This window comes from Amblyomma mixtum, chromosome 10 (genome assembly GCF_055824585.1).
Source record: "Amblyomma mixtum isolate Tamu chromosome 10, ASM5582458v1, whole genome shotgun sequence".
NCBI lineage: Eukaryota > Metazoa > Arthropoda > Arachnida > Ixodida > Ixodidae > Amblyomma > Amblyomma mixtum.
The window spans coordinates 180,744,825-180,759,527 of record NC_143021.1 but is presented as its reverse complement, the minus strand read 5'-3'; the positions used below and the strand labels follow the sequence as shown (position 1 = coordinate 180,759,527).

General features: G+C 49.1%; 1 protein-coding gene across 1 annotated transcript in view; it reads left to right on the top strand.

Moving 5' to 3' along the window:
• The first annotated feature begins 244 nt into the window (after positions 1 to 244).
• The window catches only part of LOC149327881 (neprilysin-1-like), a 36,801-nt gene continuing 22,342 nt past the window's right edge, over positions 245 to 14,703 (top strand). Inside the window, exons 1-4 of the mRNA XM_089564986.1 lie at positions 245 to 325; positions 2,444 to 2,869; positions 9,982 to 10,119; positions 13,734 to 13,913. Coding sequence (XP_089421112.1) covers positions 245 to 325; positions 2,444 to 2,869; positions 9,982 to 10,119; positions 13,734 to 13,913 — 825 coding nt within the window. The remainder of the gene's footprint in view (positions 326 to 2,443; positions 2,870 to 9,981; positions 10,120 to 13,733; positions 13,914 to 14,703) is intronic.

Genomic DNA, 14,703 nt, shown 5'->3' with positions numbered 1-14,703 from the left:
CGTTATGTTAGTATAAACAGTCGTCTCAACAGATGCATATGATTACCGTTCCGTGAAGAGTAGCGAGCCCCAAAAAAACATCCCACAGGGCAGTTCATCTTTATAAAAAAGAATATAATTTTAAAGCCAGCATATTTCTTTATTTTTTCGCAAGGAGTATCCTCCGCCAAGCCGACGAACCAACGAATGGTCCAGGGACAAAAGTCCCCCATACAACCAGAAGAATTTCCTCGGTCGTTTCACCATGTCCATCCTACTCTTCGGAGTAGTCGCCATTATCCTCATAGGCTCTTTGGTCGTCCTCTTCACATGGTCTGTTCGAAAGGTAAGTTTGTCCGTTCCAATACGGCGTCAGCCAGGGAGTGGGTGGGAGGATTGCACGCTTTCGTGAATATCAGGTAGAAAAAAAAGAGCAAGTTGTTATTGACTTTTCAAACGAATATGGCGATGCAATTTTAAATATATGACGTTTTTTGTTCGTTCCTCTTTATGACTGGCTCGTAAACGACACCACGCCCCTAATTCTGTCTTCAGCAATGGTTGTAACGCAGCTATGTCAAGGACCGGAAGGAGGGACAGATACAAAGACCCTAAAATGCAGACAGCTGCTGTTCCGCATTTAAACCTATTATGTAGGTGTAAGGTTTACTTAATCCTTCTGAAGTCTTCGAACGCAGCAGTACCGCGAAAAAAAAGCGACCCACAGGCAGGCCTTAGCGGCGGAAGGTCCAGGTGACCGCGGAAAAAAAAATTTCACCCTTTGTTGGAGGCAAAGTGGGATTGCGAAAGGCTTGAAAAATCCAGTTTCGCAGATTTCGATAGAAGTATTTCCCTGGTATCTGTGATCTCAGTTTTGAGGAGATGGTGGTACTTGCTTACGGTGACCGTCGCGTGTTCTTCGGCGATTATGGAGCGGTCCTTGTAAGATCAAAGAAAAAAAATTGTTAGTCGAGTTGTATAGTTAAGTCTAATGCGAATTACGTGCGCTACCACTTCGATTTCGGCGTTCTGATCCGTTGTTCACGAATGGAAGTTGTTCGGATATCGATAACGGGTTAATAATTCCCATATGTGTAAAAACGGTCGTTCTCTACTTTATATTTCACGTATCACTTCGAGTTCTGTTACCATTTGTGAGGTATGGTGCAGTGGATAAAGCGATGCAACACTGCCCTGCGATGGCAGGTGCTGCCATCTGTGGAGCTCATTGTGAGACCCAGGTTGATGAGCAACACTTTTTGTTGTGTAAAAGAGAAATAATGCAGCATGTTAATAAAATGTGGCTCATTCCATACGCCCAGGTGCAGCTCGTGTTTTCTGTACCTCTCTTGAGAAAAGAACGAAGTGCAAGTTTTTGTTTTAAGTAAGGACGAGAAGGGTACAGTGGCGACGAAAAAGGATTGGCACCATGACGTCGCCGGAGTGACGAAAGTCGCACTGTGCGACTAGCGCAGCGCCCTGCTTCGCTAACACCCCTTGACACTTTTGTTATCGGCGTGCTCGTAACCGCAGCGCCAAGCGTTGCTATCTGGCGCTCCGGTGCCACTTCAGTGTGCTAATCTTTTTCCGTTGCGACTGTACTATACTGCCGCCGTGAACAACGAACGTTTTCTTCAACTAGCGCTGGAGACGATCCCACAACAATGGTTGAGGCTGGAAGTCTTTGGGAATTTTTTAGAATACAGTTTAAAGAAGAATAGACACCTAGTTTTGGTGGCAAGCTTTCTTCTCTACAATGATGCGGAAGACACTATTCTGCATAATTACCATACGGTATTCGCCTACGACCACTAAACAATTGATTACCGAATCACTCTCTCACGCTTTTCGTTTTCGGTTTCAAAGACTGAAAGATGCCTGTGACGTCAAAGTGTAGTTATAGTCGATGAGAGACATAGAAAAATTGGGATATAATCGCTGCTTCATCGTTTTATTTCACTACAGTGCTGAAGAAAACCTTTCTCAAGATCTGGAATGACAATGAATGCATAAGCAGCGATTATATTTCAGTATTTTCATGCCTCACATGACCTGTATCTACACTTCGACGTCGCAGTCATCGTTCAGGTGTTGAGACCGAAACCGAAAGAGCACGAGAAACCAATCTATTATAAATTACTTAGTGATCGTAGGAGCACACGTACGGCGTGGTAATCTATGCATGATAATACCTCACGCATGATTACAAAGAAGAAAACACGCACCCAAAAGTTAGGGGTCTACACTCCTTTAAGCGAGCATTCTGCCGGGCTAGTCGGTGCTGCATGTTGTGAGCAAGATAGCGCGAAATGCTTTGTGTCTTTTCATCGGTCACTGTTTTAGTTTTCTCGCTTATTCCTTCCCGACCTATTAGAACACAGGCTTGCCGATTGCGAGGATCATGATAGAGATGGCGTAAATATTTCCCTAAGCTTATTTCCATTGTAAACGTTTTTCTGCGCAGACCATGTCCACAAAAATCGACCTTGGCGTTCGGGATAAAGGCGGTTTCGGTGACTTTGGCGAGCTTGGGTTCTTCGCGGGTGCCCCCGGTGTCGGCGGCTTGAAGGTCCCTCTTCCACTGGAAGCGGCTGCACCGACTAGCAATCAAGAGCTGACCAATGCGTCCGCGAAGAATGCTTCGTCGCTAATAGGTCCAGCAACAACACTCCAGACAGCGAGGAGGGTGCCTCCGAGGGCCAGGCGGTTGAAGCGCTCAAGAGTCGGGGCAGCCTCCGCTATGAACGTCCAGCCATGTACGACAGCCAGCTGTCAGAACCAGAGCGATTATTTGAAGAGTCTGCTGAACCTCTCCGCTAACCCGTGCCATGACTTCTACGACTACGTGTGTGGCAAATACCAGGGTCACCCGGACGGGCCTTACGCACAGGTGAATTATAATTACCTATCTTGAAGCATGTCATTGGTGCATCCAGGGGAACAGGGCATGCTACCTGTTTCTTGCTGCTATTTTGTTCCTTCCCAATGTCTGCTCTTGTTTCCGATGGCGTTGTATTAACCTGTGTTGTTCACTCTTGCATCTGATATCTGTTCATCATCCTACTTAGTGTTTTCACTTTGGTCATTACAGCACACAAATAAGATGTCTTACGCTATGAAACTTAGCCGTTCATTTCGAAAGCGACAGCCGCCTAGACGCAGGTCGCAATTCATGTACACCGTTCGCAGTTAATTCACGATCACTTAGTGCTTCGCCTGAAAAGCTATCGTTGCACCAGAGTTGGGCGCACATTTTGTGGATCAGGTGCTACGCTATATAAAGCGAGAATGCCGGTTCCTCTAATTCTCTATTCCACGCCCAGTTGTTCCTATTTATAACGCACCATTGCGGCACAAAGAGCAAGCGAAAGCCCCCGCCGCGGCCGACGTTCTGTTGAAAAAGCAGGCTAGTGGCGCGTCTACACATGGGCATTTGGATTCAAGCGCGATCGAAATCCACCGCGTCGGGACAAATTCCGGCGGAAAACCAGGAGAAACACGGCTCTGCACGGCCTCAAAATTGTTCCAGGTAAAAAAAAAAAACAGCACATCCACAGGCATGCACGTCCGAACAAGCTAAAACTAAGCGAGTGAGGACCTCATATTCTCGTACGCGTACACTGCAGCCTACGATGCAGACTCCTGGCTACAAAATGTATGTATGCGAAAGACATCCATCACACGTTCGACGTATTGAATGCGGTGTCGCTGGCTAACGGTGGTCTCATATTCAGCACCGGAAGGTTGGATGTGGGTCGGATAAGGGGAACATCTGTCACTTCAATATTTTTCGACCCAAAGGCCCCTATTTTTCATCACGGCCGGGCCCCACTAAGCAGAGTGCTCTTTAACGCATGCCAGCAATTAGTCTGCCCTACTTAAATTTGAGCCCAGTGTAACAGTCAACTCAGTGCACTTCCAAGGTGCTCAGATACAGGAGGATTGCTACAGGACTGCTAAGAGTTCTTCACCTGCAGGCAAAAGCTACACGTAAACCGGAAGGAGTTTATGCAGTTCACTAAAAGCACTTATTCTGGTGTACATTTCCGCATTCACAGTGCTTATCCAACTGACTACATTACAGTTCCTCAACTACGGGTCGAAAACCAACGCAGAGAAGACCCGCAGAGTTCATTTTCTATGCACAAAAATAATTTTGTGAACATATATCCGAGCATTTCCCGCTTTAATTGGTTGAATTGCTGGATACATACGTAGATTCGTATTGGATTTTTGAAAAGTAAATATGTTGGCTAGCCGAGTTGGTAAAATCAGTGTTATCTCTAGGACACGTGCGCCAGGCGCCAAGTGAACGACGTCGCTTGCCTGGGTGACCGGGTCACTCCTTCTGGATCTTCCGCCATTCATGAATCATTCACTTAAAATCTTCTTGAACCAAAATTTTCTTTCAATCATTAAGTGCTTTTAGCACCCATGTTCCAGAAATTCAAGCAAGAGTGGTCAGTAAACCTTGGTGAATCAGAAACCGAACATAAAGCTGTTATTATCCAAGCACTTCCGAGCTTACCATAGAATTTACCATCATCGAATTCAAAGCGGCGCTCAGAACCATCCCGGCACAAACATTGCAGCTTCATCCCTAGTAGCACAAAATGTCGCCAGAACGTTATGACAATGTCGCCAATATTTTATAATGTTGTGCAACATACTCCAACGTTACAGCAACATGCCCATAAGTTGGTCAGGATGACACTCTCTGCTAACATTGCAGCCAAATGTTCAGAAATTCGTTAGGATAACATACCATCTGCCATCTTTGGAACAACATCGAGAAGCAACGTTGAGGCAATACAGCCTGATGAACGTTATTATAATGCTTGAATCATAACAATAAAGCAACATTACATATATATTTCGAGCACAGAGTTCCAGAAGTTTTCCGACTGTTGCTACAGTAAACATTTTTTTCAACTAGCAGTACTTTGCAACTGAACCTCTTCTGTTGCGCCTGCTATAAATTGCATGCACAGCTCGATTAATATGTCGCAAAGCTTTGTTTATTACCTATTCGCCACTGTCACCCTTGGGACACCCTTCAGGAACGGCTATATAAGCTTGACTCTACGTTATCCGCTCGGAGGTGAGTGTATGAGTTACATGTTGTACTGTATTGTGGAGCTCAAGTGCCGGTCGCTCTCGTTGGTCCTCGAAAAGCGTTATGATATTGTCGTGTCCGGTCGCTGTGTTGAATGCAGCGAAAGACGCACACGGTACTTTAAGACTTCGTTTATTTAAAGCCGATGAGGGTGCGACCAGCGTCGACCGAGGCAGCAGCCGAACTGGCCGCCCGAAGAAAGGAGGGAGCTGAGAAGCGTCCACGGGAGGGAGTGGCTTCCCAGAACAGGAGGAGGGTGCGGGGGCGCACCGTGGGGGGGCATCTGGTGACAGCGTGCGACGAAAGGCAAGTGGTCGTTAGGAGGAGGATTGAGTGGTCGTTAGGAGGAGGATTGAGTGGTCGTTAGGAGGAGGATGCGAACTGTCGTTAGGAGGAGGACGCGGGGGCGCACACACACAAAAGCAATAAGGGGACACAACACTTCCTTCCCCCTTAGAAAGTTGCCTGGTATCGTGCAGGGGGTCGGCGCTCACGCGTGGAGGCGCGCTGGCTTTGTGCGCTCGGGGGAGAAACACTTGTAGGCTGGCTGTTGTTCGCTGTGTCTCCTGGGTCTGTCCTGGGCGAAGTCTCTTCTTCCGGGAAGAGGTGCCAGGCTATGTGGGAAAATGGTGCACGTGTTCTCTCCGCTGGCGGACAGCTCTCAGACGGCGTCGTAAATCTACGCAGCTGGTTGAGATGTCGGCGTGCTACTGTGCCATGTATGTTGACGAGCCAAGAGCGCAGGCCTATGCGTCTGACAATTGTAGCTTCCTCCCAGCGTGGCTTTTTCAGAAACTGTCGGGCGAGGACGCGCTGCCCCTCATTAAGCGTGCCGCAGCGCGGAATTGCTTTTTCTTCCCGGAACGTCTCTGCCTTTGGCTCGGGGAGGATGGCTGTGAGCTGGGTTCGCATTTCACGCTCGAACATCATTTTCGAGGGGGTCTCGCCTGTTGTGCTCTGAACCGTCGTGTGCTGCTTGAAGAGAAAGCGCGCAAGGCGGCGCTGCAGCGAGCCTGTCTGATCTCTTTCAAGGGCGCGTTTTAGCTCGGCTACGTAGCGCTCGGCTTGTCCGTTTGTCGCTGGGTGGTAGGGGGCCGATGTAACTGATGAGATCCCGTTGTCGCGATAAAACTTGAGGATCTCCGCAGACACAAACGGTGTTCCGTTGTCCGACACTACCTTGCGCGGCAGGCCGAACGTTGCAAATAGTGATCGGAGGTTGTCAATGACTGCTGCCGAAGTCGTCTGTCCCATTTGCCTTATCTCAAGCCACTTTGTGTAGGCATCTACGACCACAAGGAAAGTGCAGCCCTCAATTGGTCCTGCAAAATCAATGTGCAGTGTGTGCCATGGTGTGTCTGGCTTTTCCCATTCTGGGACAGGAGCTTTCGGCGGGGCGCTCCGGCTGCTCTGGCAAGGCTTGCATTCTCGCACCACTGTTTCGATGTCGTTGTCAATGCCAGGCCACCACATGTAGCTTCTGGCACACTTTTTCATTGCAACGATGCCCCGATGTCCGGCGTGGATGAGAGACATAGCTTGTGCGCGTAGTTCTCTCGGCATCACAACTCGGGACCCAAATATGATGCAGCCGCAATGGGTGCTCAACTCTGTAGCTCGCCTGCGGTAAGCGTCGAAGTTGCCCCCTTTGAGTTTATGCACGTTGCCTTGTTGAACAGCTGTGTAAACTAGCCGGAGAGCTGCGCACTTCTGCGTAGATGCTGCAACTGTGCCTGCTGTAAGCGGAGGTTCTGGCAGTGCTTCGAACATCAGAACGTCTCCTGGTGGAAATGGTTCGTCAACAGTTGCGTCTAGTGGCAGACGGCTTAGCGCATCGGCGTTTTGATGTTTACCAACCATGTTCTGGCTCGGCGTCTGGTGTATGCCGCATATCATCACGCCTAGTGGAGAAAACCAGTTTCTCCCTAGAAGGCTTGATCCTGTGCCCTTCACAACAAGCAGAGGTAGCGTATGGGTCTGGCCGTTGTAGTTAACCTGCACGTTGGCAGAGCCCAATAGTGGCAGATTCTGTCCTGACCACGTTCGCAGGTGCGTGTCGTCTTGTTGCAGGGCGGGTGCGTCAGATGGCCATGAAGTTCGGAACGTGTCCTCACTGATCAGAGTACAGGCTGCGCCGGAGTCCACCTCGAACTTAATCAGCTGGTGATGTACGCTTACTTCTGTAAAAATCTTCGGTCGCGTGCCGAGATTCATGGTGTTCAGGTCGTACAACGCAGATGGTGTTGCTGATGTTGTTCCATGGAGATCAGATAGCGGCGTATTCTCTGAGGCGTTGACGCTGTGATTAGGCTGGGAAGGTGACTTTATCTTGGCAAGTCTCCGTTTCGTAATGCATGCTCTTTCGATATGCCCTCGCTTGTGGCAAAAATTACACGTGGCTGACTGGAATCGACATCCCTGGGGGTTGTGTTGGTCGTCACACCGCCAGCAGTGTTGTGCCTTTTTGACCGATTTTACAACAACAGAAGGCTTGCGCACCTGGTTGCTTGTCTGGTGTACCGGCTCGGTGTTCCGGCGAATCCCTCTCTGCTGGTGACCGGCGCTCTCCGCTCGAACGGCGATGTCGTAAGCTTTGCTGAATGTGAGGTCCTTCTCAGCGAACAGGCGCTGCTGCAGTGACTCGTCACTCAGTCCGCACACAAATCTGTCGCGTAACATCACGTCCAAGGGAAGCATGGTGGTGTTAGCAGAAGAAGCTGCGTCTCCCTCCTGCCCGGTAGCTGTTGTCGACAGCGTTCCAAAATTGCAGTCGGCAGCGAGCTTCTTGAGCGCGGCTACGTAGGCGCTCACAGTTTCTCCTCCCAGTTGATCTCGTCGTTGGAAGCGAGCCCGGCTGTAGACCTCGGATGGCCTTGGGTCGTAGTGCTTTTGCAGCGCTTTTACGATGTCGTCGTAAGACACTGCCGCTGGTGTGCTTGGCTGAATAAGGGCGCAGACAGTATCGTAGGTCTGCTCCCCGCACAGCGTCAGCAGGTTGGCCCTCTTCAAGGCTGGGTCTGTGATGTTGTTAGCTTCAAAGTAGAACTGAAGGCGTCCAACCCACGATGACCACGATGAGCCGTTGAACTCTGGTATCTGATTGGGAAACCCTCGCGTAGCCATGGCTTGTCAATAGCGTTGCGTAGCGCGGGTCGAATCCACTTTCTCGTCGCCACTGTCGTGTCCGGTCGCTGTGTTGAATGCAGCGAAAGACGCACACGGTACTTTAAGACTTCGTTTATTTAAAGCCGATGAGGGTGCGACCAGCGTCGACCGAGGCAGCAGCCGAACTGGCCGCCCGAAGAAAGGAGGGAGCTGAGAAGCGTCCACGGGAGGGAGTGGCTTCCCAGAACAGGAGGAGGGTGCGGGGGCGCACCGTGGGGGGGCATCTGGTGACAGCGTGCGACGAAAGGCAAGTGGTCGTTAGGAGGAGGATTGAGTGGTCGTTAGGAGGAGGATTGAGTGGTCGTTAGGAGGAGGATGCGAACTGTCGTTAGGAGGAGGACGCGGGGGCGCACACATACAAAAGCAATAAGGGGACACAACAGATATGTTGTGAAGCTTACCAATTGGCAGGCCTGCATGCTTGTGCAGGGTTGCTAAAATTTTCAAGAATGTTACATATGATGTTATGAAACATTGTGGCAACGTTGCAGCAATGTTGTACATATGTGGACACAACATCGTGGGAAATGTAGCAGCAATGTTTTTCACATATGTTGTCTTGATATTGCCAAAGGAGGACACTAGCCACGTTAATGCAACCTAAATAGGTAACATTGCTGCAATGTTCCAGCAGCAATCTGTGCTACTAGGGATATTACCGATGCCTTAGACCGCTTTATCATTCAGCGCTCCGCATCTAACCCGAAGCCTCTCGAGCTATTTGCTATAAACTGTCATCCTCGTCATCCTTCATTAATTCTTTCCACGCTTTCAAATGTGCAAGGCCATAATTTTTCCCACCATGGCCGTGGAATTGAGTCTGTTTAGGCAAGGTATAGGCTCCACTGTGTCGCCAATGACCGCTTTACGTAGCCGAACATGAAGGTGCGAAGGCGGCCAAACACGTTGATAAGGCTAATGAAGGTCAGGTTACTGCTGAGGCGCGTAAAACCGCAAAATCAGCGAGGGACACTGAGTGCGCTGTCCATCACAAAACGCCGACACTGCTTAACGAGGCGGCATCTCAAGCCCCAAAGTTGCAAAAGAAGCCGAGTACACTCCCCACCTTACAGAGGAGGCTGATGGCGGAGGCTCTACAAGCCGCGAAAGAAATGAGAGAGACAATTCACACTGCCAAACTCCAATAACAGAAGCAGGCACTGATCAGTAGGTGAAAGCTCTTGTTGTTCTGGCTTACGCGAGTGTGGCTGCCACAAAGTGTGAGCTCTCCTGGAATGTGCTGAGCCTTTTCGGCCATGCATGTTTTGTGCCTCACAACGGCCTTACAGACTCCTACGATATGTGGTGCATGCATGCTTCCTGTATAAAACAGCTTCCGACATATTCGCCAGTTAAACGCGTATGCTTGCAGGGTTGGCCAAAAGTCCTCAGGCCACAGGGTCTCCTTTTGAGCAGTATAATCAGGCAGTTACGACACCCGCGGTGCTCATATCTGTAGAAGGTAAAAAAAGCATCGTTCTAACCTCTTACTACCTGGATAGCTTTATCGGCATATAGGATGTACCGAAGAAAGGCAGACCCTGTAGCCTGGGAACATTTGACCAACCCTGTACTTCATAGACAACACTAAATCATGTACTTAACTAAGGCCTCATTTAAAAAAAAAAAGCAGCTTTAAAAAGTGATACATTACAGACGGCTTCATTCTTTAGCCATCTTGCTACTTACGTTGCAAGCCTGTGCATTACCCATCCACGCAGGCCGAAAATGACCTACGAAGCGACACACTTTCTGCCCTCGCCGCTGAAAATGTGCCGGCCGACAGGCAAAGTGCCTGGCAGAAAGCCGCGGGACTCTTCAAGGCCTGCCTTTTGATGGCTGATTCATCCAGCGACAAGGTAGGTGGCGACAAATATAAGAAGGTCGTCGACCTTGACGGGTATATTCGGCGTCCCGCGAATGACGGCAATGAGCAGGGGTATATAGGCGAAGCGCTTCTTGATAGAAAAGAGTACATTAACAATCTGGTTTTCCCTCAGAGGTCTTCTTTCCCAGAACAGCCTGCTTGCAACTTCCGACCCCTCACTAGTTCTACGCTTCGCAGCCATCCATTCGACCACCTGGGGTTTTCAACGCGCACAGGCATCAGCAAGACGAGGGAAGCTTTGCTTTTCGCTGCCACTAAAGTTGCATTAAATGCCACAAAATGCGGAGATGTAGTACTCGACTATGAGGCGGGAACTTCTAAAACGGGGGGGGGGTCGATGTATTCGCCTTTACGAGCAGAAAGTGATAGCGTTATTGCGTCCCGTTCGCGGCTACTTATTGAGCACTCCTGGCGCAGTGGTATAGCGGCGAGGAGACGTTCCAATGCCCCGGGAGGTGGCTGTGTCAAACAGAGCCACCGTTGGGCCTTGTGCGACCCAGGTTGCTCTGGCCGCGCTCTCGTAAGGCTCGCTTTCAGTCGATTTAAATGGCGGCAACCTGCCACAGTCCCCAAGTTCCCGCCTGCCAACCTGGCAGGTGGCACCTGCCACCTGTCAGGTGCCACCTGGCAGGTGGCACCTGACAGGTGGCATCTTTTTATTTTTCGTAGGTTTGTCGCTTACTGCCAAAGACTTCGATGACGACGCCGGCTTTTCTTCTACTCGGTGCACCTAATGTTACCGCGTTAACACAAGGACGCCGCTGCGAGCTACGAGCAGGAAAATGCTGATGTAACAAGGAGGACAGATAATGGACTGTTACTAATGTTCCAAAGCGAGGGAGATGCAACAGGGGGCTACAGGGAGTCAGGTGCACGTAGGGGGTTAAAAAGTTTTCGAAGCTAAAGTGCCTGCAGCTAGCACATGGCAGGGTAGGTAGGAGGACGAAGCAAAAGGAAAAGAGCTCATCCCCCCCCCCCCCCCCCCCGGCCCTCCGCACCACTACGTATCGCAACGCAGTTGAGCTGGCAAAGTTGGTGCACCTGTACGGCTGCTGCGGCCGGGATAAACACCGCCGTCCTTGCACTCAGCACCGCTGTAACTACTGGAAAACTTCTCCGAAGTCCCCTGTCATAGCGTCCTTTATTGCACACCTGTAGATTCGATATGACAGTCCCTGTAAGAAATGCATCAGTATGGTTACTGACTACTGCGCAGTGCTGTGGCCAGAAGCCGTATCCATAAGCATTTGGGGTGGTAAAAACTGAATAGACGTGACGCCATCTGATACGAGTTTCAGTTGGACGTGTATGTGTAACGCAGATGAGGAAGATGGAATGCAAGCGGAAACATGTGAAAACTGTGGGCGTCCACAGTGGCGCATCCACAAACGTGGACATGGCGTCTTAATGCCGAAAATATCGAAGTGGCGTTTTCAGGCCTTACTTTGCCGTTTTTTAGCGGGCAAGTGTGATATGAAATGGTCTTACTGCTGAAAACCATGCTTCTACAAGGAAAAAGTTGGACAAGTCCAGCGCTGAAGCTTTTTTCATGAAAATAGCCGATGTAGAAGTACCTTCAAAGAAGGGCTGCCGACCTAGCAATGAAGGCCCAATGATGGTCGCAAAGAAGCCTCACAACGTAGAGCCGTTGCAATCAAACACAGAGCGCTGTGATCAGTGCCTGAAGTCGCAGGGATCTCGTTTGGTCTTAGACATGTGTAAAACTGACCGCAAGCCGCTTTCTCTCTACCTCAGCACCTGTGCTCGAATGACTACAGAGCCACTTCGATGGAGTCAAACTTTAAGCACTGGCTTTGCAGGAAGCAACCATTGCTCCCAAGCTCTGGACCTGCCGGATGTACAACAGTGTAGACACGAAGGCTGCACATCGAAGAGCCGCGTTCGGTGCTGGTGATTCGGAATTTTCTTCTGGCGACTGTTTTTAAGTTTCTTAAGTCAAAAACTACAGAATACTTCTCTGAAGCGTATATTCTCACAACAATACATTTATTCATGTCTAACGTTCAGTTATAAAAGGCAAGAAAATATTGCACTACTACGTTCATGTAGCAGCGTCTACAAATGTTAACCTTGATAAAATGTCCTGAAATATCAAAATTCTTGCGTATTTTTTAAACATCACTTCTGTTTGATGCAATGATTGTGACTTATGCAAAAAATTGTTTCCTCTCAGCAGATTTAATTGGAGCCTGAAGGGGTTTTAAACACATTTAAATTATAATTATAATGGAATTTGAATAGCATTATACAATGGAATATAAATGTGATTTGAATGCTTTCGCATTAGTCGTACGTAATTTGTTTAAGTGCCCCCGTGTATATTTCAATTATCTGCTTATTTGTAAACAGAGCATGAAACTTAGCGGGCAAACGAAGCCATGAATTGTTTTCCCGCTATCGGCGTGCTTGCTGCCGCTGTTGCCGTTGCCGCTCTTTTAAGACACGTCCGCAGGTATCGGACAACTACAGGATCAGGGCCGATCTAATCACAGACTTTTAGCATAGCGTGTACCACCTCCGCTATCGCTTACTGTGTACAGCACACCGTCAGTACTCATGCATAGATCGCCCTGATGGTGCCAGATGGCGCCGCATGCCGACCTGTTTTTTAACCTGTTTGGGTGTGTTTGCACAGGGTGTCACACAATCTTAAGAAGTTAGCCCAGGAGGCTGGTGTTCGTCTCGTGTTTACCGCTCCGCATAAGCTTTCCAAGCTGTGCAGGCTTGTTGCCGAAGGGGCCCCGAAGAGAACTTCCTGTGGGATCAACCACCAGACTAAGTTTGTTCCTTGTGCGACAGGTGTCGTGTATCGCATTCCCCTTAGCTGCGGGCCGTATTTATATGGGCCAGATGGGGAAATGTGTGAACGAAAGATTGCGCGAACACGCTGCGTCGCTAAGGACAGGTCATGGTTCGAACCTTCCTCTGCACTGAAAAAATGTAACGACTGAGAGGGAGGCTGTCTGCCCAACTTGGATGCGACAAGCATCATCGGGCGCGGAAGAAAAAGCGTGGATAGAGAGGTGTTGGAGGCCTCGAACGTAGTCGCCGCAGCTAACGACTTGTGTGTCAGTTTCACTTCGGTGTTCTTGCTGGAAAAATAACGTAAGTTCCTTGGTATCTGATGGCAGAAGTGGTAGCGCTTTCATGCAGTTTTCGCCTTTCGCATGTGCTGATTGTGTGCTTCGGTCACCCCAGGGGTATAGGTTTCTTTGTCCTAATTCTTGTCTTATATATATATATATATATATATATATATATATATATATATATATATATATATATATATGTGTTTTTTTCCTCTGGGTTTAGTCTGTATGTCTATCGTACAGCTACGTCACGTTTTTATTTGGGTTTTTATCTTGTTTACACGTGCTGAATTTCCTGGCGCATGCTCACAGAGTGAGAGGTGTTCCTTCGACCATGCATCAGTTGCTAGTGCGCTCCTGACCTGTCCGTTCTGCCTGTGTTCTCCGTGTTTTTCTGTGCCGTTCTTTGATGGATCCTTACCAACTAGCCCAACTTTCTGCTTTACAAACCATCACACAAGCGTAATCTTCGCAGCTTGAAGATTTGAAGTCATGGATGATGTCGCTGAACCTCAACCTCCTGAATTTGCACACCACTCCGTTGGTCGACCCTGTGGACATGACGGTGCGCCTGGCTATCGAGATCGGCGTTGCCCCCGTCTTTGACTTCTGGTTCTTCGACGACACATTCCACGAAGGAAAACGGGCAGTGAAGGTGAGCGTGTGGCCATGGTTTTCATTCAGTGCTATGCACCGGTTTGTGGAGCACCTCGCCAAGTGGCCATACAGACAAGGGAGAGTAACCTACTCGAGGGTCTGTGGGGTCCACTCTGCTTAGACTGCTCCCTTCCCACTGCGATAGGTTCTTAACCAAAGTTACGCGCATCAAGGAGAGCAGATGCACGCAGTCGAATTAACGTCGAATATTTGAACTCGTATAGAGTAAACTTTTAATCGAACTCCTTGATCTTATTATGATGCTAATTGTATATTAATGACGCAGTCGAACAAAGCGCTAGTACTTCACTTCGGAGAAAAGGTTCTTCAGCTCTTACGCTGCCTAAGGAAGAAGGAACTGCCGCAGATGCTGTGGATGATTTCCCCTGGCAAGGCAGTGGCCCGAGGAGTCAAGTGCTCGGGTCAGATGAGGCGGCTAGGCGTAAGAATGTACGGAAAAAAAATTGAACTTCTTCCCCAAAGCATGCTCTTTGAGCAGTGTTTCAGGTAGAGAGCAAACATGACTCTTCGGACTGTCAGACTGCCTCATGAAGTGGTAACGGTAGAAAAAGATTCCTGTAACCCTTCGGAGAGGTGCCTGTCTTGATCTACTGTGTGGAAAGGCCCAAAGCGGTGCAGTACGCTGCAGAAGTCTTGCGAAAGCTCGAGACATTTAAAGTCTTCGCTGCCTGAGCAATGCCAATACTTTGGAGAAATGATTTTAGCGAAGTCCTCAGCAGAATCTTCGCAAATTTTTCAGATCAGGAACTTCTACTACATCACATTTT